The sequence below is a fragment of the Trichomycterus rosablanca genome, chromosome 23 (assembly GCF_030014385.1).
Source record: "Trichomycterus rosablanca isolate fTriRos1 chromosome 23, fTriRos1.hap1, whole genome shotgun sequence".
Lineage (NCBI taxonomy): Eukaryota > Metazoa > Chordata > Actinopteri > Siluriformes > Trichomycteridae > Trichomycterus > Trichomycterus rosablanca.
This window is the reverse complement of record NC_086010.1, coordinates 8,327,623-8,353,435: the sequence shown is the minus strand read 5'-3', so window position 1 is coordinate 8,353,435 and position 25,813 is coordinate 8,327,623. Positions and strand designations below refer to the sequence as shown.

Genomic DNA, 25,813 nt, shown 5'->3' with positions numbered 1-25,813 from the left:
GTACTGACATTCTGATTGCGACTGATTTATTGCATTAAAATGCATCCAAATATTACGTCTTCCATGCACTCATCTTCAGTAAATAAATCCTTCTCTCTTAATTCTCTTGGTGCCTCACACTTCTCTTATCAGTGACAAGTTGACACTTTTTTTTTTTAAGTGGTACAGTACTAAAGTAGCCTGTAAGCATTTGCATTTTAATAATAATATAACTATATTTTGTTCTTTTGCTTACAAGAAAATATGCTGCATTACTAATCTCTTCCACTACTACTGATAATACAGTGAGTTTAACCGCTTGTTTATTGGAATATTTAACTTATTACTTACGTAGATTCACGGACTGGAGTGAAGTCGGTTCAGCCAAATCATCTGAGTCAGAGGTGTTTCCAGTGAGTCGGCTCACTCGCCTTGTATACTTAGCAGCAGCCAGTCAGAGGACTCGTAGGATCCGGGTTAATTGAGATTTCGGTCTCGTGATTCCTGATTCAGTACAAAGATTCGAATCATTAACCCGGGTGATTCAGGAACCGCCCAGCTCTAGTATTGAACAGTCTAATTATCTGCAGCGTTTCTTTCCCATTGATAAAAATACGGAACAAGCGCGTCCCGTATCAGTTCAATACGGAACGCGACGTTTAGTTTCCAAATACGCAATGATTCCGTATTTTACGGGACGGTTGGCAACCCTAATAAAGACTAAAATAACTTTGGAATTCCTGAGTGCAATACAGTAAAGCAGATCTGAATGAATGTGTGTACGGGTTTGTTTAGAACGTACATGTAATGCAGAAAATGTAGATCATCTTAGATGTGGTTGCAGGGAGACGCCACATCTAAATTGGTAAACTGGAGATGGAAGCAGCAATCGAGAGTCCATCCACTATGGCTCATAAAACATAGCGCATTCTGGTCTGTTAGTTTATTTGACATACATCTTGTTGTGGGGGCTTTGGTCTGTTGGTCCTGGATGCTGTAAAGTTGCTTTGAGACAGTGTCTATACAAAAATAAAAAGCGCTATACAAATAAATGTGACTTTTTGACTGGTAATCTTTAGTTAAAACATGGTAATGCTTGGATATTGTTCATGCGATATGTTGCTTGTATATTAAGCTGTACTTTTATGGACTATAGGTAGGTGATTATTTCCAGATTTTACTGTAGGGTGGGTATCGTTGTTCAGACATCATTATTTTGCACTGCAAGTAAAGATAAATCTTGAGAAGAATAGAAGCTCCTCTGTCTATGAGCTGCAGCTGAGCTGTAAGTGGGTTATAAGGCAAGACAGTGAATACATGAACAGGTCTAAATCTGAACATCAAAGGAGATGCTGTGGTCAGACCAAAAATGAGTAGTTCATGTCTAAAGGTTAGTATGTTTGACTTCAAGCTGTCCATTTTATCAGCTCCACTTACCATATAGAAGCACTTTGTAGTTCTACAATTACTGACTGTAGTCCATCTGTTTCTCTACATACTTTTTTAGCCTGCTTTCACCCTGTTCTTCTATGGTCAGGACTCTATTATTTAGGTGATGGATCATTCTCAGCACTGCAGTGACAATGACATGGTGGTGGTGTGTTAGTGTCTAGACCTTCATTAGTGGTCACAGGACGCTGCCCATGGGGCGCTGTTGGCTGGATTTTGGTTGGTGGACTATTCTCAGTCCAGCAGTGACAGTGAGGTGTTTAAAAACTCCAGCAGCGCTGCTGTGTCTGATCCACTCAACCACTCAACCAGCTCAACACACACTAACACACCACCACCATGTCAGTGTTACTACAGTGCTGAGAATGATCCACCACCTAAATAATACCTGCTCTGTGGTGAAAGGGGGCTAACAAAGCATAAAGAGAAACAGATGAACTACAGTCAGTAATTGTAGAACTACAAAGTGCTTCTACAGTATATGGTAAGTGGAGCTGATAAAATGGACAGTGAGTGTAGAAACAAGGAGGTGGTTCTAATGTTATGGCTGATATATATTCTTTTATTTTCAGTATTCTGTTCTAAACAGTATTCTATTCCTCTCCCAAACTCTACTGTTCTAGTAGGACTTTCTAAAACAGTGCAGGTCCCTGGAGTGTCTCCTCTTCAAACTCTGTTTTGGACCTTGGTTTGTGCACTTGCGCACTGGCATGCCAAAACAAAAAAGTCCTTCACCAATCTGTTACCACAGAGTTTTAAGCATGTAACTTATACCCAGTAGCAATGGGTTTGGCCAAAATGTAGCAGCATAAATAAAAATTTGGATCACTATTTTATTTGTAGTGTATGAGAGACTACATGTGGTATACATCTGTGATGTTGCTCATGTTTTGATTCTGTCTGTATATGAAAGACAGAGCATGTCTAAAAGCCTGGGGATTAAAATAGGATGTGTATACACACACACACACACTGATTTGATGTTGTGTCTTGTTCTTCGGCTTGATCATTCATGCTTATGCTGAAGCTCTTGGTTTCTGTAGACAGGATGCTGGTCTGTGGTTTTCTTTGACTTTATAGCATTTGTTTAACCTTCGACTGAGAATAAGCAGTGACTACTGTACATAAATATGTGACCATTTCTCGTTTTTTTTTTGCATGTTTCTTCATTTCTCCCAGTCCATTACCCTATTGCACATGTTTCAAACTCGAGGCCTGCTGGCCGAATCCGGCCCACAAGAGCTTAAAAGGTGTATGATTGTCTTAGAATAAAAGTCTATGCTTCTTTAAAGTGTACTTTGAATGACATTCTCCCACAGTGAATGTTGATTTTGTGACCCATGAAGTGACTCCATCCCGCATTAGATTGCCTGGTTTCCACATCAGCGTTTAACTAAGGTGGTTTTCCAACAAATCAAGACAAATCTACAAATAATCCCAAAATGTCCAAGAAGAGAATAAATGATGCAGAAGAAAGGCCTTTTAATGTAAGATTGGTGTAAAACTGGTATGTCTTTTGTGTTTTGAAGCAGTGTCGGTGGTAAAGGAGAACAACATACGTGGGCATTTTGACACCAAACACGGAGCTAAGTGTGCTAAATTTAGCCTCCAAAAAACCCACAAATTGTCCAATAATTAGATGACAGACTGCAATGGCAGCAATGTTTACAAACGCTACAGCCAAAAATGATGCAGCAGTGAAAGCTAGCTTTATTGTGCCTGTAGAAATCGCCTGAGGTTTGAGGTGTTTTTCAGAGTGTGCATTTTTACTCAGTGGGGTAGCACTGTCGCCTCACAGCTAGAAGGTCCTGGGTTCAGTTCCCAAGTGGAGCAGTCCAGGTCCTTTCTGTGTGGAGTTTGCATGTTCTCTCTGTGTCTGTGTGGGTTTCCTCTGGGAGCTCCGGTTTCCGCCCACAGTCCAAAGACGTGCAAGTGAGGTGAACTGGAGATAAAAAATTGTCCATGACTGTGTTTGACATTAAACTTGAACTGATGAATCTTGCATAACGAGTGATTACATGTCCTGTCATGAATGTAACCAAAGTGTGTAAAACATGACGTTAAAATCCAAATTAATACATTTTCAGAACATGATCGGTGAACGAGGATGGTGTGAGATATGGGGTCTCAGGTTATTTAACAATGTTAAGGAGTTGTTACATTTATACAGTCTTACGCTTATTAACCGGCCCTTTCAAGGCGACCATAATGCTTATGTGGCCCTTGTTGAAAATAAGTTTGACACCCCTGCCCTTTTGTATTTACACCACCACTGTTCTGGAGGTGTCATTTTAACAACCAGCAACAGCTTTCTATACAGCATTTTTATTCCACTGTGTGTTCACGACTTGCCCCCGGTGTTTCCCGATGGCACTGGACCCACCGCGGCTCTGGCTAGGAAACACCTCAAACCAAGATGTGCTTCCCATTTCTGTGTCAGTGTTGCAATGCCATTTCAAGAAGCTGTTGTAACTGTTTCGAGAATTAGTTTTTCTTTTGAAAAAATGCTGAAAAATAGCAAGCCTGGCAGTGTGTGGGTGTGTAACTGGCAGCTCTGTTGTTCTGAAAAGAAATGCCTGCTTTGCTGTGGGAGGAAGACTGTCAGCAGAATTTTGTGGCAGTTTTCATCAGGATGAACCTTTGACCTTAGTCTACTTTACCTTAAATCCTCCCCACAAGAGGAGTAAACATGGTACAATATATGACTATAAGTATGTAGACACTGGACCGCTGTCTAGTTGCAGCAATAACAGCTTTTATTCTTCTTGTATGGCTTACCACTAAATGTCTGTGGGAATTTGTGCCCATTCATATAAAAGACCGTTTGTCAGGTCCGGCACCGATGCTGAATGAAAGGGCCTGACATGTGATCTATGTCCCAGTTCATCCTAAAAGTGTTCAGTAGGGTGTGGGTTAGTAGGGTAAACAGTAGTTAAAACCACCAACCCTACTGCACCTGTTACACTAATGCTAGTATATCACCGCCCACCATATCATTACCCTGTTATTGTCATTGCAGTGCTTCAAATGGTCCACAATCCAAATAGTGTCTGGTCAGTCGGGGTCCTATGGGGGTCACTTTTAATTAATGGATGGAGGGTTATAGGGGGTTGACACGGTGCATCTATATGGTAGGTGTAGCACATAAAATGGCCAAAGAATATATGTTTAGGACACGAGTTCCTAATAAAGTTGTCGGTAAGTGTAGCTGTATTTCTGTTTGTCTATTAAAGGATCTAAAGGCAACATGTTCTTCTTCTGGATTAATATGCATTAATACAATATAAAAGGTCAAACCACCACCACAAAGATAAAAGAAGCATATAAAATAACTTTATAATAAAGATAAATGTTGCTTTTAGTCATTATACATCTGTAAAATGGAGAGCTTGATTAGCCACATCCTGACCTGATTAACAAAACACTGTTAGCTTGATTGCAGTACATTTGGTTAATTAGGACTGAAATAGCTTGCTGTTAAAGTAATTTAATGATACCTTTGCTGATGAATAACAAGTTTATATCTTTGCTGTTCTTTCATTTGTTTGTGTTAGATTTGTTTTAAAAGCACATACTTTTAACAATGAAGTGATTAAAGGGAATTCTCTCTCTCTCTCTCTCTCTCTCTCTCTCTCTCTCTCTCTCTCTCTCTCTCTGATTCCGCTAATCCACTGTTCCAACTCTTTATTCTGTGTCCTCAGGCGTTGGATCAGGACAGGACGTCACTGCAGAAAGTTAAGAAGTCAGTCAAAGCGATCTACAGCTCTGGCCAAGGTAAACACACACACACACACACATGAACACAACTATACACAGCAAAGTTTAATTAGTCTCTCCACAAATTAGCTTGTGAATAATGGTGAGAGCAAATTAGTGTGAAGCAAAATTAAGTGAAGTAAACTTACTGTGAAGAACAAACAAGCGTTCAAACTGGCTCAAACCGGTTTTGACTCCCCCCCCAAAAAACCGGTTCTGATCGATTCAAAGCAGTTTGACCAAAAAACGTTGAGAAAAAAAATTGGAAAAAAACGAGATGAAACTTATGGTTCAAATCGGTTTTGACAAAAAAAAAAAGTGAAAAAAAAACTGGATCAAAGCAGTTCAAACTGTTTTTGACCAAAAAAATGTGAAATTCTTTTTTTTTTTTAAATGGATCAAACCAGTTCAAACTGGATCCAACTGGTTCAAACCGGTTTTGACAAAAAAAAAAAAAAAAAAAATAAAAAAAAAAATAAAAAAAAATAAAGGAAAAAAAAACTGGATCAAACTGGTTCAAACCGGGTTTGACCAAAAAAAAAATGGGGAAAAAATGGATCAAAGCAGTTCAAACTGGATCAAACTGGTTCAAACCGGTTTTGACCAAAAAAAAAAAAAATTGGGGAAAAAAGTGGATCAAACCGGTTTTGACCAAAAAAAAAAAAAATGTTGGAAAAAAAAAACTGGATCAAACCGGTTCAAACCGGTTTTGACAAAAAAAAAAAATTGGAAAAAAAACTGGATCAAAGCAGTTCAAACTGGATCACACCGGTTTTGACAAAAAAAAAAAAAAAAAAATTTGAAAAAAAGTGGATCAAACCGGTTTTGACCCCCCCAAAAAAAAAAAGGAAGTAGCTTGTGCTAGTGTCCGAATAATGAATTAGTTCCAGTACAGATTAAAAACCTAGTGAAACGTTGAATTTTACAGCACTGTTTTGCTGACTTCAGGAACCACATGTATTACATCCTCTGTGAAATAGTTTTGATTGTGTTTTCAATGCTAGACTGCTAGGTCTCTTTTCACTTCCTCTTCTGATCACACACTAATGACTTCAGTGGACAATCTGATTAGCACTTAATATATTCTTACTCTTACAACATTCTTTATGCCTTTTTAATTGAAAAACTTTCATCAAATTTTACTGATTGCACCATCAGTACCATTTAACCTGGTGAAGTAATTGCTGTTTGTTTTAGATTGTTTCAGATTAAAATCTGTTTCTGTGTAGATCACCTTCAGAATGAGGAGATGTACGCTCAGGCACTGGACAAGTTTGGCAGTAACTTCATCAGCCGAGACAATTCCGACCTGGGAACGGCCTTTATTAAGTTCTCCACCCTAACCAATGAGCTCTCGGCCTTGCTCAAAAACCTGGTGAGCGCACTTAACCTTGTACACTTCACAGACCTGTTGACAGGTGAAAAATGATGTTTGATTATACAGTGCAATGAAAAAGTATTTCTGTTTAGCTTGTCATAGGTTTCAGGTATTCAAATGAACTGTAAACGCACGTTTAAAAATGTTACGCCGTAGTAACAAAATTTTATTTATAATTGCATTTAATAAGACTAGATACATCCAAGTTTCACTCATGGTCATGTCTTTGTATATGTTTCAGCCAATTTGAGCAAACTGGGACGTTAGAGTACTTGCATTAATACATTTTCTAAAAGTATTTTTTATGCAGTTTACCCCCTTTTTCTCCCAATTGAGTGTAGGCAATCTGCTGCTGGGGGGCCCGATGGGAGTCCACCAATCCGTTCTAATACTCCCACAATTTAGAGGATTTATGCATGAGGTCGGCTTCACATATGAAGAGCCGTGTCCCGATGTCTGCGCTCCTCCACTTTCTGTACAGGCGCCCTGGGCAACCAAGGTCCTTACACAGCACTGATAACCCCACCCCTCAGTGCGGTCTTTCCCACCAGGCAGACTGGATGCCAATTGTGCCTGCTAGAGGGCGCCCATCCCGGGAGCTCAGGATCCTGCCCCTGGTGTGTCAGCAGATTATCCCGCTGCGCCACCTGCGCGCTTTCTGGAAGTCTTTTATGTCAAAACTTCTATCCAGCCACTTGACAATCGAAATCTCACTGTGACAATGGGTCTGTCTGAAAACCTAGTGAGCTGCCTTGTAGAGTGGATTGTAATAAGACATCGAACTTATAAGGCACTTTTATCTTACTAAGCTTACACAGTTAGCCTCAGGCCATTCAAACCAATGAGTTGACGCAACACAACGGAAGACGGTTAAATTGTCACTGGCAAGCCCGAATTAAATTGCAATTAAATTACTTGTGTACTCCTTAATGAGAATTTATTTACATTTGAGAAGAACTAATATTTACCGTATTTGTCATTTTTTGTGAGAAAACGTGTGCCGTATTGAATGCTGGGATTGCTTTCACCTCTATGGAAGCATCGGATCTCCTTCATTATTCAGTCAAATTATCGCTTTCAAATAAGGCACCTTAGTAGGCAGCATTTTAAGGCATCTAAGAATTTAGACAGCCTTCTTCTTGGGAGCGCATGTAGAATGACTTGTCTGAAAATGTTGTCTATGTAGAGATCACTAGGTATTCAGACAGACCCAGTTTGTGCACAGATGCATAATCATTTAAATAGTTGATCAAGATTTCTCACACGTAGGGTGTAGTGCGTGATGGGGATAATTGCTCAGCATTTTGTTTGCAGTTTGTTCTTGAATACACAGTATTAATGTGGTGTTTGATGTATTTTATTTATTTATTTATTGCTATATTTTAATTATATGTGTATTCTTGCTGTTTTCCTGATCTAATTAGCCAGATTTGGGTTTTTTAATGATGTGCGATGGCTATCATAGTGGTCCTCATCATCTGCTGACTGAGGGCTTTAAACATGTGCTGGAATTAATGTACACGGGTCGCTGTGCGTCGGCGTTGGCACCCTCATGCATACCGAGAGCTGGAATGTGTAAATGTGTGTTGTTATGTGTTTGTGTGTAGAGTGTGGGGGTGTGCAGTCTCTCTCACTTCCTGCCAGTAGCACTGAGAAGAAGTGTCATAATTTTAATGAGAAGGAGACTCTGCAGCAACTACTTCTCCACATGCATATGCACCCTAGCAGTGCTGTCAGATGTAAAAGTGTTTGTTTTTATGTACCCGCTTCGACTGTTCTGCCTGAAAGAAGAGACAAAACTCAGCAATTTTATTCTCCATGTTTGTTTCTGCTACACTACATGGCTAAAAATATGTGGACACCTGGCTATGTTCGCCTAAGTTCTAAAACTATCTGTATTAATAAGGAGTCTTGTCCAAACAGTTCAAACAGGGCATACAGTTTACTTAATATATATTATATAATTAATATAGTTTTATATAATAAAAACCTCAGTAAGGATAACATGGTGGCTCAGTGGGTAGCACTGTCACCTCACAGCAAATAGATCCTGGGTTTATTTTCCAGGTGAAGCCATCTGGATCTTTTTTGTGTATGTATGTGTGGGTTTCCTCCCACAGTCCAAAGACATGCAGTCAGGTTAATTGGAGGTACTGAAACTGCCCTAGATGTGAATGTGTGTGTGTGTGTGTGTGTGTATTTGTCCTGTGATGGACTGGCGACCTGTCCTTTCGCTCAGTGGATTGTACCCTCCACGACCCTGAATAAGATAAAGCAATGGTAAAACAATGAATGAAGGAATGAGTAAATGAGGGGTGTTGAGGCACCCAGGTGGCACAGCGGGATAATCCCCTACCACACCAGTGCCGAGATTCTGAGCTCCCAGGTTCGAATCTCGGCTCTGCTACCAGTCGGCTGGGCGCTGTCTAGCAGACTTAATTGGCTAATACCTTCAGCAGACAAAATTGGCTTCCAGTCTGCTGGGTAGGAAAGACCAGACAAAGGGGTGGGGTTATCAACGTTTTGTAAGGACCTTGGTTGCCCAGGGCGCCTGTACTGAAAGTGGAGGAGTGCAGAGATCAGGGCGTGGCTCTCCGAAGGTGAAACCTACCTCATGTGCAAAACGCACCAAAGTATGGGTGCATAAGAATGGATTGGTAGGACTGCACACACATTGGAGGGAGTGTGTTTCAGGCAAATATACACCCTCCTTGGGCATCGTCTGGGTCCCCAGCAGTGGATTGGCTACACTAAATTGGGAGAAAAAGGGTGTAAAATGCAATGAAAAATATAGTTAAGAGGGGTGTCCACATACTTTTGGCCGTATTGTGTAGATATACCTAGGTCAACACCAGTCTTGGCACTATGGGCACATTGCTTTCCAAGCTTTCCATTCAGTCTGCTACTGCAGGAAGAGATGACTTTCCCCTGCTGTTCTTTACTTTTCCGTTGGTGTTCAGGTACTACGGATGTGCTGCAGTCACGCTCATTCAGCCTGTCTGAAATTCTAAACCTCACAGCAGGTCGTGTGGGACTGCTATTTGAGACGTGTCACCCAGTGGCTGACAGTAACGTGAAAAGGAATAGACTCAGATTATCTAATGGCCGCATCTGTCCGTTCTCATGTTCCCGTCTGTAGAAGTTCCTTTAGGGCATCACTAATGCGGCGCTTCCGTGATTATGTAATCGCTTTCAATATTAATGAACTCTTTGTCTCTATTTTTTGTTTTTGTGCAGCTCCAGAATCTGAGTCATAATGTGATCTTCACACTGGACTCTCTGCTGAAAGGAGACCTGAAAGGCATGAAGGGGGTGAGATATTAAAAGACTGACACAAATAATGCTCAGTCAGCAGCTACTGAAGAGCTGAAGTGACAGATAGATTGAGAATAATTGTAGAGAAGCTGTTGGAAAAGGGGAAAAGATCATTTTGGAGGTAAAACTAGGGGAACATGTGCATCAGCTCCATGACCATTAGAGCAGCTGTTCTCAAAAAAATTTTTCTCTTAGATCCCCCTGTGTTAAAAAAAAAATTCTGGGATACCCTCGACATGAGTTATGATATTATTCTCTCGCTTTCAGCGAGGATAACAAAAGGTATTGTGGTCGTGTTTATGGACAATTTGATTTTGGTTGATGGAGTGGATTTACTTCTGGTAAACTTCTGGTGGTGGGAGCTTCCTCACCTTAGTCTACTTCATCGGGATCTGCATCAACCACTGATTTGGAAACGTTCATAGTCGCCATCTGTTGATCTTTGCATTTTCTTGGTGGGCAAATCATGTGTGTCAATTCCCAAAGACCAACCATAGGCTATAAGTAGGGCCCTACTAAATTAATGGGGAAATTTGCTTAATTTCATGGACCTCATTTTTCAAAAATCACAGACTTCAAGTGCCTCATTTTACGGCAGTCATCAATATACTGTATAATCATATATTGAATGATAGAATAAATGGAAGCTACAATACACAGCAGTTATCTTAATAGCTGAAAGATGAAACTTCTCCCCCCTCTGCATCCACAGAATTGGACGAGCAGTGTTTTTAGCTGCTTTACACCTCAACGTCTTGCTAGTGTAACCGAGCGCGCCTGAGTTTATGAAGAAAGAGAGCATAATACTTAATAATAATAATAATAATAATACATAATACTGGCTTGTTCTTTTGAGGTGTAGAACAGACTACACAGAGATGATCACGTATGTAGAGAAGCACACTTTTCCACTGATTATGGAATCCCCAAATGGACAAAATGCGCTCAATACTTGAACACATACGTAAAACACTGTCTGCACACTTACACCACAGAAAAGTCTGTTACTCTAGCTTAATTGCCATATGATCGCCTTATATTCCCCCTTATATTGTGCCTCATACGCAACACGAATAAAAAATGTTAAACCGCTAAACACAAACGTTACATTTTGAATTTCACAATTGCATATTTCACAGAACACGGCTCATTTCATGATCTGTGACGCAATTATCACAGGTGTGAATTGGGTAGGGCCTTAACTATACACTACTGCAAATACTACAACTTCATTTATTTTGGAATGTTTTAAATATTAGGGTCTCTGTGAGTGCTGCAGAAATGCTCTTAAATGACAATAATGGTTTTCTAGCAGAACATACACAAAAATCACAAAGACAGATCATTTGCATTAAAGATTTTAACTTGGATGCTGTAATTACAGTGTATCACAAAAGTGAGTACACCCCTCACATTTCTGCAAATATTTTATTATATCTTTTCATGGGACAACACTATAGAAATAAAACTTGGATATAACTTAGAGTAGTCAGTGTACAACTTGTATAGCAGTGTAGATTTACTGTCTTCTGAAAATAACTCAACACACAGCCATTAATGTCTAAATGGCTGGCAACATAAGTGAGTACACCCCACAGTGAACATGTCCAAATTGTGCCCAAAGTGTCAATATTTTGTGTGACCACCATTATTATCCAGCACTGCCTTAACCCTCCTGGGCATGGAATTCACCAGAGCTGCACAGGTTGCTACTGGAATCCTCTTCCACTCCTCCATGATGACATCACGGAGCTGGTGGATGTTAGACACCTTGAACTCCTCCACCTTCCACTTGAGGATGTGCCACAGGTGCTCAATTGGGTTTAGTCCATCACCTTTACCTTCAGCTTCCTCAGCAAGGCAGTTGTCATCTTGGAGGTTGTGTTTGGGGTCGTTATCCTGTTGGAAAACTGCCATGAGGCCCAGTTTTCGAAGGGAGGGGATCATGCTCTGTTTCAGAATGTCACAGTACATGTTGGAATTCATGTTTCCCTCAATGAACTGCAGCTCCCCAGTGCCAGCAACACTCATGCAGCCCAAGACCATGATGCTACCACCACCATGCTTGACTGTAGGCAAGATACAGTTGTCTTGGTACTTCTCACCAGGGCGCCGCCACACATGCTGGACACCATCTGAGCCAAACAAGTTTATCTTGGTCTCGTCAGACCACAGGGCATTCCAGTAATCCATGTTCTTGGACTGCTTGTCTTCAGCAAACTGTTTGCGGGCTTTCTTGTGCGTCAGCTTCCTTCTGGGATGACGACCATGCAGACCGAGTTGATGCAGTGTGCGGCGTATGGTCTGAGCACTGACAGGCTGACCTCCCACGTCTTCAACCTATGCAGCAATGCTGGCAGCACTCATGTGTCTATTTTTTAAAGCCAACCTCTGGATATGACGCCGAACACGTGGACTCAACTTCTTTGGTCGACCCTGGCGAAGCCTGTTCCGAGTGGAACCTGTCCTGGAAAACCGCTGTATGACCTTGGCCACCATGCTGTAGCTCAGTTTCAGGGTGTTAGCAATCTTCTTAAAGCCCAGGCCATCTTTGTGGAGAGCAACAATTCTATTTCTCACATCCTCAGAGAGTTCTTTGCCATGAGGTGCCATGTTGAATATCCAGTGGCCAGTATGACAGAATTGTACCCAAAACACCAAATTTAACAGCCCTGCTCCCCATTTACACCTGGGACCTTGACACATGACACCAGGGAGGGACAACGACACAGTTGGGCACAATTTGGACATGTTCACTGTGGGGTGTACTCACTTATGTTGCCAGCTATTTAGACATTAATGGCTGTGTGTTGAGTTATTTTCAGAAGACAGTAAATCTACACTGCTATACAAGCTGTACACTGACTACTCTAAGTTATATCCAAGTTTCATGTCTATAGTGTTGTCCCATGAAAAGATATAATGAAATATTTGCAGAAATGTGAGGGGTGTACTCACTTTTGTGATACACTGTATATGTTTTTTCTGTTTTTACAGGATCTGAAGAAACCATTTGATAAAGCATGGAAGGACTATGAAACTAAGTTGTAAGTGTACATGCATATCCTGCTGGTTTGGTTGTATACATTCATTATTTATTACTTACCAGTCAAAAATGTGTTTGTGGTATTTTTTATATGAAGAGTTGAATATATAGGTATTACTACAGTATTACTGTGATTGTAGTGTCGTTCCAGTATGTAGCGCTGATTTGCTGACTGTTTTTATAAATATGCTGTAGAAATAACACCATGTTATACAGTATAAATGCTGTAAATAATAAATTATCTTCTGTCACCAGCATACACAACATGTTATATCAATTAATCAGGGCATGTCCGGGGACACCCAAAAACACTAAGCCCAAAATACACAACTATAACAGGTTCAGTCTGTCCACTTGGCGTCAAATAAAACATAAAGAGCTTGAGTGGACCTTCTATCTAGAATCCAGGTGTGCAATGCTTACATAGATGGATCCAAAACGACCAGCAGCTGTAACTGCTCCCAAAGGGGCTTTTACCAATTACTAAATAAAGACAGAATATTTTTGTCAACAAAGTGATTAGGTGTAAATCAGTGGGTTAAAATGGCATTTTTATCCGCTAAAAATCAAACCCACAAATCATTCATCTGTTCTAAAAGTCTAAGGGTTTGAATACTTTCTGAATCCACTATAGGTGCTGTTTTGCAAAGTCAGACGTACACAGATATTTTATACTTGGTTAACAGTTTTCTCTTTCTTACCCTTTCATAAACCCCATTTGCTCATTTGACGTCCTGCATGAGCTGTTGCTTAGCCATTAAAGAAAATTTAGCAGGCTTGCCCACCAATCTAAGGTTCCTGCTGTTAAACATAATGAGTATTAATGTTTTTTCAACCCATTTTTACTAGATTTTAACAAAATGTAATAGTAAAGTTAAATGTGATTGATTATTTTGGTGCAAGATAAGTGAGATTTAGAGTTAATTAACAAAGAGATGCAGTTACTTTTGTACAAGGGTAACACACCACATGGTAAAAAGTATATAGACACTCCTTCCATGTTCAGTGGTTCAGCAAAACCCATTACCAACATGAAATCATAGTTATATCACAGTTACAGGGGTTGGACAAAATAACTGAAACACCTGTCATTTTAGTGTGGGAGGTTTCATGGCTAAATTGGACCAGTCTGGTGGCCAATCTTCATTAATTGCACATTGCACCAGTAAGAGCAGAGTGTGAAGGTTCAATTAGCAGGGTAAGAGCACAGTTTTGCTCAAAATATTGCAATGCACACAACATTATGGGTGACATACCAGAGTTCAAAAGAGGACAAATTGTTGGTGCACGTCTTGCTGGCGCATCTGTGACCAAGACAGCAAGTCTTTGTGATGTATCAAGAGCCACGGTATCCATGGTAATGTCAGCATACCACCAAGAAGGACAAACCACATCCAACAGGATTAACTGTGGACGCAAGAGGAAGCTGTCTGAAAGGGATGTTCGGGTGCTAACCCGGATTTTATCCAAAAAACATAAAACCACGGCTGCCCAAATCACGGCAGAATTAAATGTGCACCTCAACTCTCCTGTTTCCACCAGAACTGTCCGTCGGGAGCTCCACAGGGTCAATATACACGGCCGGGCTGCTATAGCCAAACCTTTGGTCACTCGTGCCGATGCCAAACGTCGGTTTCAATGGTGCAAGGAGCGCAAATCTTGGGCTGTGGACAATGTGAAACATGTATTGTTCTCTGATGAGTCCACCTTTACTGTTTTCCCCACATCCGGGAGAGTTACGGTGTGGAGAAGCCCCAAAGAAGCGTACCACCCAGACTGTTGCATGCCCAGAGTGAAGCATGGGGGTGGATCAGTGATGGTTTGGGCTGCCATATCATGGCATTCCCTTGGCCCAATACTTGTGCTAGATGGGCGTGTCACTGCCAAGGACTACCGAACCATTCTGGAGGACCATGTGCATCCAATGGCGGTGCCGTGTATCAGGATGACAATGCACCAATACACACAGCAAGACTGGTGAAAGATTGGTTTGATGAACATGAAAGTGAAGTTGAACATCTCCCATGGCCTGCACAGTCACCAGATCTAAATATTATTGAGCCACTTTGGGGTGTTTTGGAGAAGCGAGTCAGGAAACGTTTTCCTCCACCAGCATCACGTAGTGACCTGGCCACTATCCTGCAAGAAGAATGGCTTAAAATCCCTCTGACCACTGTGCAGGACTTGTATATGTCATTTCCAAGACGAATTGACGCTGTATTGGCCGCAAAAGGAGGCCCTACACCATACTAATAAATTATTGTGGTCTAAAACCAGGTGTTTCAGTTATTTTGTCCAACCCCTGAATATGAAATAAGATCCTTGACCAATCGTGAGCCAGACTATTATGACTAGAATCAGTGCATGACCTCGCAAATGTTTTTATTTGACTGAATACGCATAAATTCCCACAGACAAAACTTTCCATATAATTGAGGCTGTCATAGATCTTTTTATGTATCTTTTACTGAAGTTTGTTACATATATATATATACTGTTTATATATAACTGTATAACTATATAACTGTTTATATATTTTTTTGTCTTTCTTTAGCACAAAGATAGAGAAGGAAAAACGAGAACACGCCAAGCAGCACGGCATGATTCGGACGGAGATCACGGGTGCAGAAATTGCTGAGGAGATGGAGAAGGAGCGACGCCTTTTTCAGCTCCAGATGTGTGAGGTCAGGACTTTTCTAGATCCATAGAGGCTGATTATGTAGTCAAAAATATTGTAGGTGTAAGTGAATGTAAATGACTGAATGTGTTTGGGATGCATTGTGTCTTTTATAATCTTATAAAATCCATGCTGTGCTACAGTTGTGAACAAGTGAGTTAGACTATATTTGGTAACATTAGTAGTGGCCTGTTTATTTCAAGCACCTTTGCCACTGTGAATAATAACGTCTACCAGATGTATAATTGTAGGTTTCTGGTTCCATTAAATAAATAGTTAAACACGTTAAAGTAAACTGTGAGTCGGGAAAACCAGAGTAAACATATAAAGATGCTCGTGTGTAATGATCAAAAATCTAAATATTTAAAACGTTTCTCATTGGTGAAGCTGGTGTGAAGAGTTTGTTAATGCAAATAATCAAATCAAAGAATCGTATATTCGATCCAGGATTTCATTTTAAGCTTTTTGATGGTGTCACTACCACAATAAGACTAAACTTTTAGTGGAGAGCCAGTTTATTTGACAGTTTATTAAAAACATGTGATCTAGGCCGCTCAGGTGGCGCAGCGGTAAAAAGACACGCCGCAACCAGGGCTGGATTCTGAGTACGTAGTATCGAATCCAGCTCTGCTTCACCGGTTCGAAGCTGAGTGGCTGTATGAGCAACGATTGGCTGGTTGCTCAGTTGGGGGGGGTAGAACAAAGAAACGGATGTGGGTCTCTCTCTGTCATAATGCGATTACGACCTCTGCCGGCTGATTAGAGGCACCTGCACCTTAGGGTGTGTCTCTTCGCATGCAACGCTAGGTGGCGCCATACTCATAAATGTGTGGGTGGCAAAAATGCATCCGGCTGCTGCTCATGTTTGGGAGGGGATACGGGTTAGCTTCGATCTCCTCGGTCAGGGCAGGGTTCGGCATAGACAGAGAGGAAGCACGATGCAGATTGAACAATTGGATGCGCTAAAAGGGGGAGAAAAAGGGGAAAAAATTATTTTAAAAAACCCCATCTGCTTTATCAGGTGATTATCTAGGACGACCCAGGCAACACAAACAATGCATCTTACTCTTGCTGTACAATCTTGTCCCACTGTGATTTACAAGATATAACATAAAGCCTCCACAAGGGGGCGTTCACATACAATTTTATTTATTTTTTTTTTCTCTTCGACCCATTTTTTTTGGGCCGCGACCCAGGTTTTAAAAAATCTCTGCAGTAGGCTGTTAGTGAGGACTTTGCAGCAGATTTAACCTTTATGTATATTTTTTCATTGCAAGAATCATTATTATTTTGTTTAGTGTACTAAATGCTGTTTTTTGCCCACGGACATTTTAGTGGTAAATTTACATTTACATTTACATTTACATTTTCGGCATTTAGCAGACGCCTTCATCCAAAGCGACTTACATTATAGTTACAGTATACAGTCTGAGCAATTCGCATGAGCAGTTCAGGTGTTTGATTCTTTTTCTTCTACATATTATAAATATTATCAAGTTTTCTTGTTTTTATTCTTCATTTTTCCTTTTTTGCTTTACTTTTTACTGCCTTTGTTATTTTTCTTTATTTACATTCATGACATTTAGCAGATGCTTTTATGTAATTGTGACAAATACAATCCAAACAATTAAGTTTTAAGGGCTTTGCTTAAGAGCCCAACAGTAGTGGTGCATGAACCAGCGAGTTTCAAATTACTAGCCGAGTACTTTAACTGCTGAGCTTGTAAAGCAACTTTGCAGGTGTTAAACTATTAACTGACAGGTGATTCTGTATTTAATTCCCACAGCCATCTAAGATAACCATGTGGAACATTGGTGATAAATATAATCCCCCTAAAATAGTACACACACACACACACACACACACACACTCACACACTTACACACACTGTACTACTAGGGAAGTGAAAAACCTGTCTGGCTAAAATTTGCTTTTACATGATACTTGACACCGCAGCAAATTTGTATCACTTTAACATGTCTTGTTCCATTTTAATACCACAGTGAAAGCACAAATACCATTTTACAAACTGTGGTAATAAAACCAACGTGATTTCAAAGAAGATGTGACAGTAGGTAAAATGGAAACGAAAACTGTAGCAGTAATATGCAAACTGTCTTTTATTTGAAATGTAATGTTTAAATTAATAAACTACATATAAATGCACGCACATTTCTTATTTCAAGCCTATGCATTTAAAAAATGCTGGGACAGGGGCTTATGGACTTTGAATTAAACATTACTGACGTAACACTTAACCCCAGAGGCTTAAAAGGAAGGAACTACAAACTTAAAAAGTAGTAATGGCAAATTCCAAGTTCTTTACTTGCTGTCAGTTCTTAATGGGAGTAAAGGGTATAAAATAGAAAAAAGGTGCAAAGAAAAGATGTCCAGGCACTAATTGTTGTGCTTTTTTCAAGTGGAATTCTTGACCATTTTTGCTTGATGCAGGATTTTAGCTGCTTAATAGTCTATGACTACCGCTGTCTGATTTTTCTTCATGATGCTTCATGATGCACCATGCATTTTCAATATGATACAGATCTAGGGTGTGTTCGAAAAGCTAGTTTGCTGTCTACATAGGCAGCATTTTACGTCATCCTGTGCGCGTCCCGAGAAGGAGGCTGTTCGAAATCCTAGATGCCTTAAAATCCTCACTTCTGAGGCATCTTAACATTTCAATGTTATTTTGGCTCAAGAACGAGTGAGCATCCGACGCTGCCTTAGTGATCAAGACAATCCCAGCATTCATGGCTGACGGGGCGGAGAAACGAATGGAGTTATTTTCAAACGTAAATAAAATATTACTGACCGAGTCAACTTGTACCGAGTGTTTTTATTTGCAAGTTCGGGCTTGTCAGGAAATGTAACCGTTATCGGTACATGAAGGAAGATGTTATATTGACGTTAGCGTGCTGTGCTACCTCAGTTTATTGGTTTTAATGGCGAGATGCTAAATGCTAAACGCGAAATGCTAAACCCGATGGAATCGCTATCTAAGTAGTGCGTTCGAATAACCTGATTTATAAGTCACTGACTTATTAGAATCCTCTCTACTAAGTCAGCTGCCTATGTAGACAGTAAGACAGCAAGGCAGCTCCCTAGGTTTTCGAACACACCCCTAGACTGCAGGCAGGCCAGTCAAGCACACAGACCCTCAGTGCTTATTAAGCTACACTCTTGCAGCGCATGCAGAATGAGGTTCATCATCTTGCTGAACTAAGCATTGACTTCTAAGGAAAAGATGTTACCCTGATGATAGCATGTGTCTTTCTTAAGATCCCAGTATACACCTCAGTGTCATGGTACCTTCACGCATATGATGCACTCCCATACCATGCCAGATGTTGACTTTTGCACCGTTTGCTTAATTAATCTGCTTATTCTGGGATGTTCCAGTATGGCATAATGGTGTATTGAAGTTAATTGAATTATTGTCTTTTTTGCAGTACCTGATCAAAGTGAATGAGATTAAGACCAGGAAAGGTGTGGACCTCCTACAGAACCTGATCAAGTACTACCATGCACAATGCAAGTACGTTCTGCATTTATTACACTTTAAACATGTCCAGTATGAGTTCTAATATCTTATGAACTTGTACACAGGAAATGTTTATAAAAAAAGTCTAGTTGTAGCCTTATCTATCTTGCCTTTGTGATGTTCTCTAATACAAATCAAACTGCTGTCTTTACTTATATTTTCCTAACATTTAGGGAATTCACATTTTAGACTGGTCCATTTATGACATTAGTTAGCCTGTTATCAGTTGGACAGATGGACAGTTGGTGTTTTTCACCTCGTGGCAAAATGTCTGTAACTTCTGGATGTGAGAGTGATGAGCTGACTCAGACCAGTGTAAGCACTTTCCATTAGCACATCAGCAATGTCATGTCCTATTGATTTTAGAGCACTTACACTGCACTTCAGGACCTTGTTAAGTCATGCTCTACTGAAGCTCTGAAATACACCATACAGCCAAAAGTATTTGGCCACTACTGCTAATTGTTGTGTTTAAGCCAAACACATTACTAACCGGTGTAGAAAATCTATTGCATATTCTGTTTTGGCATATCTGTGCCTCTGTGGACAAAGCAAGGTCAGTAAAGACACTGTCTTTATTACAAGTTTGGTATAAATGAGGTCCAGTTGTGAGCCAGGGCAAATATTAATGCCTGATCCTAAAGTGTGTATCTCTTTATTGTAATGTTTTTAATGTTAAGCAAAATGATAATTATCTGCATCAGTAATTAAGACTACTGCTAATAAATATTTTGAAAATGTGTATGAGTATTTCTTAAAAATTTTGTCAAATTTAATTGATCACTGCAGTCTTATTTATAAGCGAGGCCCATGTTAGAGCGCTAATAAGAACACATGCCATTAACAACATAAATATGATTTTAAAGTCATAAAACAAGTTTCTTTGCATGTTTTGAAGAGGTAATTAATTTTGCATCCTGTAAATCATTTTCAGTTTCTTCCAGGATGGCTTGAAGACGGCTGATAAACTCAAGCAGTACATTGAGAAGTTAGCTGCTGATCTTTACAATGTACGTACTTCTTTCTTCATAATTAGGGTGCATGTAATTTTGCTTTTTGAGTTATTGTATTAATCTTTTAATACTGACTTTTATGATCTTTCAAAATTTATATATATATTACACTTGGTCAGAGATCTTATTAAGGTCACATAGAGACTTTTTAGACTCTCTCAGAATAGCTGATTCTCTCAATTTCTCAGCACCCTGAGTCGTAACACAAGTTTAAAAGTGAAACAGTGAGTAAAATACAGCTGAACACAGATACATGTGAATGCTTTCAGAGTGGATTTGACGGTTATTCCACAAAAATGCTTATTTGTCTCATAATTGCACTTGACGTTCAGATGACATTTTACGCACTGCACCACACCTCAACGCTTAAGCCAAGCACTGAGCAAACTGACAACGTATGCCGAGGCTCGGACTTCTTGTGTGAATGCACCCTAAGGGGTGTCCCAGGCAGGCATGAGTAGTACCTAACGACAGTGATCCAAGGAAGGACAAGCCTTGAACCGCAGACAGGTTGTTGGTCAGCCAAGACTCATACTTGCCAGAGGACATGAAGGTTATGCCGTCTGGTACTGACCAGCAAAAGGACTTCTTTGGCTTAAATTGCAGATAATTTAAATATTGGATCAAGGCCAGAGTGTTATGTAAACAGCCAGGCATGTGCGCAGCATTTACATGCGGTGCAGGAGGATCCACCTTGCACCTGATATCAGATGCCAGAGGATTTGTTCAGAGTTCATGTCTCTGTGGGTTCGAGCTGTTTTGACAGTGTATTAGGCAGGCGGCCCTTATACTTTGGATCATTGGTGTAAGCAAATCTGACAGGTTGTATTTTTGAGAAAACAGCTGTTTATATTTAGCTCAATAGTGTTTCTTGTTTCTGAGTGATGGCACATTTGCTGTGAGCCTCTGTGTTTTCTGCTTCTCAGATTAAGCAAACTCAGGATGAGGAGAAAAAACAACTCACAGCACTGAGGGATCTGATCAAGTCCTCGCTGCAGGTGGATCAGAAAGAGGTAAACGGACAGTCTGATGCTTTTCTGTAGATATCTTTAAGTGTCTTTTGTATGATGCTTATATGTATGTGAGGGGGCAGCCAGTGCTGTACCATGCTGGTAGCCAGTATGAGGTAGACCTTGCTGGTAACCAGTGTTGTGCCCTACTGGTTGCTCAGTAGAGAGTCAATCACTGACACTTAGCAAAAGATTTACATGTCTGGTGGTCCTCATATAGTGATTCATACATCTTCACTCCCCCTCAGTTTTGCTGTCACAGACTGGAACCACATATTTCAATGGAATTTTTGGTCATAGGGTAACATCTGTGATCTTAGAATGCGTAATGGGACATGCAGGCCCATAAATTAGGTACATAAATTAGTGCAGTTACATCCAACCAAAGGGACGCAGCTGTAAATTAAGCTAGACCATTACTGCTGGAATCCAGGGTTTAAATCCCCAGTGGTGTTATCAGCTGGTCGGGCTTCTACATACAGGAGTTGGCAATCGATTTTAAAGCAAACCAGTTGTGTTTTTCCACACCAAACTTCTCAAATTATTTCTTTATGCACTCAGCTTTGGGCACAGGGGCACATTCTTGGTAAAATAGGAAATTATCTTTCTTAAACTGTTGCTACCTATGCTTTATTTAAATAATCCATATGCTTTTATACACATGTTAGTAATGTATGTATTGAAGACACCTGTTTTGGCCTTATGAAGTGCTGTCATATACAGTACAGTGTAGTAAGAAATAGTTACCCTTATGGAATTAAATCTCCCTAAGAAATGTGAAATAGTCAAGAACCACAAAACACAACAAAATCATACACCGATAAGGCATAACATTATGACCACCATGGGCACCCTGACTAGTCTGTGGCTATGAAGCCCCTACGCAACAAACTGTGATGCACTGTGTATTCTAACACCTTTCTATCAGAACCAGCATTAACTTCTTTAGCAATTTGAGCTACAGTAGCTCGTCTGTTGGATTGGACCACACGGGCCAGCCTTCGCTCCCCACGTGCATCAATGAGCCTTGGCCGCCTATGACCCTGTCGCCGGTTTACCACTGTTCCTTCTTCGGACCACTTTTGAAAGATACTGACCACTGCAGACCGGGAACACCCCACAAGAGCTGCAGTTTTGGAGATGCTCTGACCCAGTCGTCTAGCCATCACAATCTGGCCCTTGTCAAACTCAAATCCTTATGCTCGCCCATTTTTCCTGCTTCTAACATCAACTTTGAGGATAAAATGTTCACTTGCTGCCTAACATATCCCACCCACTAACAGGCGCCATGATGAAGAGATAATCAGTGTTATTCACTTCACCCATCAGTGGTCATAATGTTATGCCTGGTCGATATATATGATTATATGTTCATATCATTTATTGGAGTAAAATATTATGCAACACTGATTTAAGTCAGTGATTGTGATTGCCTCCCTTGCCCATCTTGAACAGTGGCAATTACAACATGTATTTTTTTAATAACTCATCTCTTGCAGTGTATAATTTCTAGTATTTTTTATATTGTGGCATTGTTTAAGCTGACTAGTCTGATTTAACCCAGTTATCTATTTGATTTGGTTACCCAGTTAATTATGCAACTAAATGGACATGTTTTAAAGAAAGGAGCAGTTGGTTTTGAAAACAAAAATAAATAAATGAAATAATTTTTAAATGGTATTTTGTGTTTATATGGGTTGCCATTTACTTTTGTTTTAAATATGTTGTTTAAAGTCCTAAAACACTTGTAACAAATATTCAAAAATAAAAGAACTGTGAAGGGGATTTTACTGCTGTATCATATACCCTCTCTGTCTTTTCTCTCAGTCTCTCTGTCTTTAACCCACACGTTGCACAAAACGCTTGTTCGTGAACTGTGATTTTTCACACTTTCCTGCCGTTTTTCTCCCACTCGCTGCCTTTTCGGATTGAAGTCTAGAAGAGTAAGTGCTCAGCATGCTCATGTCTTGCGGATTCAGTGGTGCATAGCATAGATATCTGAATTTCTTTAAAAAATAGGGGTGTTAACAACACATTCAGTTTGAGATGTAATTTAAGGTCCTCAGGTCATGATTAGATATTAAGATGAATGAGGACAGGAAAAATGTCTAAGGCATAAACAATTCAAAGCCTTGTGCTTTCTCATTTATCTGTAAGCAAAATTAATAAACAATGTTATGTCATTTTTGCAGAAGTCAATAATAAATTGAATATTTGAGGCTTGTAATAAATTTAAGATTTGTACATGCATGGAATTTGCTTCTATCCCTGAATCTTCTGTGTCTCTGTGAGGTTTCAAGCAGCATCCTAATACATTTTTTACACCCCTTCATTTCTAACTAGATCTCTAATTTCATAAGTGCACACTTCTAGTGCATATTTAAGATGCAGTCCTTTCTGTGTGTAGTTTGCATGTTGTCCTTGTGTCTGCATGGGTTCCTTCTGTGTGCTTCAGATTCCTCCCACAAGTCAAAAAACATGCAGTCAGGCTAGTTGTAGCTACTACACATTGCCCGAAGTGTGAGTGTTTGTGTGAATGTATGTTTTTCTGCCCTGTAATGGACTGGTGACCTGTCCGGCGTGTATTCCTTCCTTTTTGCGCAGTGAATCAGATCCATATAGTTACTCTTCAAAAGATGGAGCATAGCTACAGAAGTCCTTTTCTCGCATGTACGTTTACCCAGGTATTAAGTAGGACTCAGGTATACATTATAGTACTCCAGGGTTTAAATGCCAAGTAACATGGCAGGTTACTCATTAGTTGCTGGGTTATTCCACATGTGTACACAAGCTAATATATTACTGGGTAAAGCAAATCCTAAAGCAAGTGATCTGAACTTTTTGATTTGACATGTATCTGCTATGTATTCGTGTAGTAAGTTGTAATTTTGCTAGTCCACCACCTGAGCTTCATCTGTCAGAGTGGTGTCACCGGTCAGATCGGTCACTCTACTGCTACCAACACAGTTGGCCACGTCTGAGGGAGGTATAGTTGGATGAGGAATCACCTCCTTGCTGCTGCAACATGCTGTCTGTTTGAGGTGGTGGAGGAATATAGAGGGCATAGTGTGATTATTTTTGTAGGGTTTAGGAGCTCTCTGTAAGAATACTGCACCATTGTAGACAGCAGCTAAAAAATAGTAATTACTTTGGGCTAAAAAGTGTTTTAGCTCTGTATTTGCTGAGTAATGTTAGTAGAGGACATTTTTAATCTGCTAGGCCAGCGTGGGCCTTGTGTCTGCGGCAGAGGTAGCGAGTGCAGTGGGGACTATAAATGACAAATTGAGGGGAGATAAAAAAAAAAACACTTATCAAACAGGAGAAATATCTACAAGCAGCAATCCGAGGTGTGTTGTAAAGTCTAGAGCCTTAGTGAAAACACTGCAGAGGATAAGTGATGTCATGTTACTCTGATTGGTAAAGAAAAAACAAAACAGTGCATTAGATGTCATAACTAACAGACCTGATATCTATCGCACCTGATATTGCACATCTGTATGATACCACAATTGATTGCTACACCCATACTTGTTTTCATATTCAGTTTAATAGAACTGCAGTGTGAAATGTTACAAACTGAACCACGTTTTGGTTGAATGTACGTATGTGAATGTTTATCATCAGTTGTAGTTCATATTTTCAGCATCTATCTGTGCATTTGTACTAAAACAGGATTCACAGAGCAAGCAGGGAGGTTACAGCATGCACCAGCTCCAGGGTAACAAAGAACATGGCAGTGAGAAGATGGGCTATCTGCTTAAGAAGAGCGATGGGTAGGAGTACTTGACCCACAACCCACACAAACACTGTTGTACTGCTATATTGTTAGGAGCTTGTACTTCTGTGTTTTTGTTTTTGTAGCTTATAGTTTCTACAATTTAGTCCTAATTTAAAATCATTTTTACTACCTATCAATTTTACCTGAGTAGAATCGATACCAATGCCACAGTGGTATTGATAATAAATTCTAACCACTAGACCATTAGGGACCACCACTAAAACATGAATCTTGATGGTAAAATCTGTGAAATTTAGGTAAATAAAACAGGGTAGATAAAAAATAAAAATAAATTATTTTAATTATTTCCTGATCATATTAACTCATTTTTTTTGCATATTAACATATTGTTTGTGTAATGAAATTCATTTCCAATTAGTAAATACAGTTAATGCCCAATATATTTCCCATCTCTCCCAGTCCTGTTATTTTAATAAACTGTTGTTGCAAAGGTTTTATTGTCATTTCAGAGCACAATCAGCTTTTATGTGTTATTACGTTATAATTTACAGCAATTTTTTCAGCTCATGTTTTTAAAAGATCAGTCTGACCCATAATTCAAAACCAATAACTGTCTTTAAAACTACATATAAGCACTTGGTTTACAAAGTGTAGGGTGACTTTGGAAGTACTGTTGGAAGCATTATGTGATCTTTCTTGCAGGTTGAGAAAAGTATGGCAGAAGAGGAAGTGCTTAGTAAAAGGAGGCATTCTCACTATTTCTCATGCCACGGTGAGTGAAAAGTATACTACTACTATTCTACACTGGGTTTTTATGTTTTACCAAACACAAAGACAAAAAAGAACTTGCATCATCCAGCCAATTTCTTAATTTGAATCTCATTTCCATTAAAAAGCCCATCAAAGGGCC

General features: G+C 39.8%; 1 protein-coding gene across 4 annotated transcripts in view; it reads left to right on the top strand.

The window, feature by feature from the left end:
- Positions 1 to 25,813, top strand: part of asap1b (ArfGAP with SH3 domain, ankyrin repeat and PH domain 1b) — a 79,500-nt gene that overhangs the window by 28,067 nt on the left and 25,620 nt on the right. For all 4 annotated transcript variants that reach the window (XM_062985968.1, XM_062985966.1, XM_062985967.1 and 1 more), the window contains exons 4-13: positions 5,130 to 5,202; positions 6,414 to 6,559; positions 9,800 to 9,874; positions 12,875 to 12,924; positions 15,478 to 15,607; positions 19,050 to 19,135; positions 20,076 to 20,151; positions 21,081 to 21,167; positions 24,837 to 24,937; positions 25,606 to 25,675. In XM_062985968.1, the coding sequence (XP_062842038.1) occupies positions 5,130 to 5,202; positions 6,414 to 6,559; positions 9,800 to 9,874; positions 12,875 to 12,924; positions 15,478 to 15,607; positions 19,050 to 19,135; positions 20,076 to 20,151; positions 21,081 to 21,167; positions 24,837 to 24,937; positions 25,606 to 25,675 (894 nt within the window). The remainder of the gene's footprint in view (positions 1 to 5,129; positions 5,203 to 6,413; positions 6,560 to 9,799; positions 9,875 to 12,874; positions 12,925 to 15,477; positions 15,608 to 19,049; positions 19,136 to 20,075; positions 20,152 to 21,080; positions 21,168 to 24,836; positions 24,938 to 25,605; positions 25,676 to 25,813) is intronic.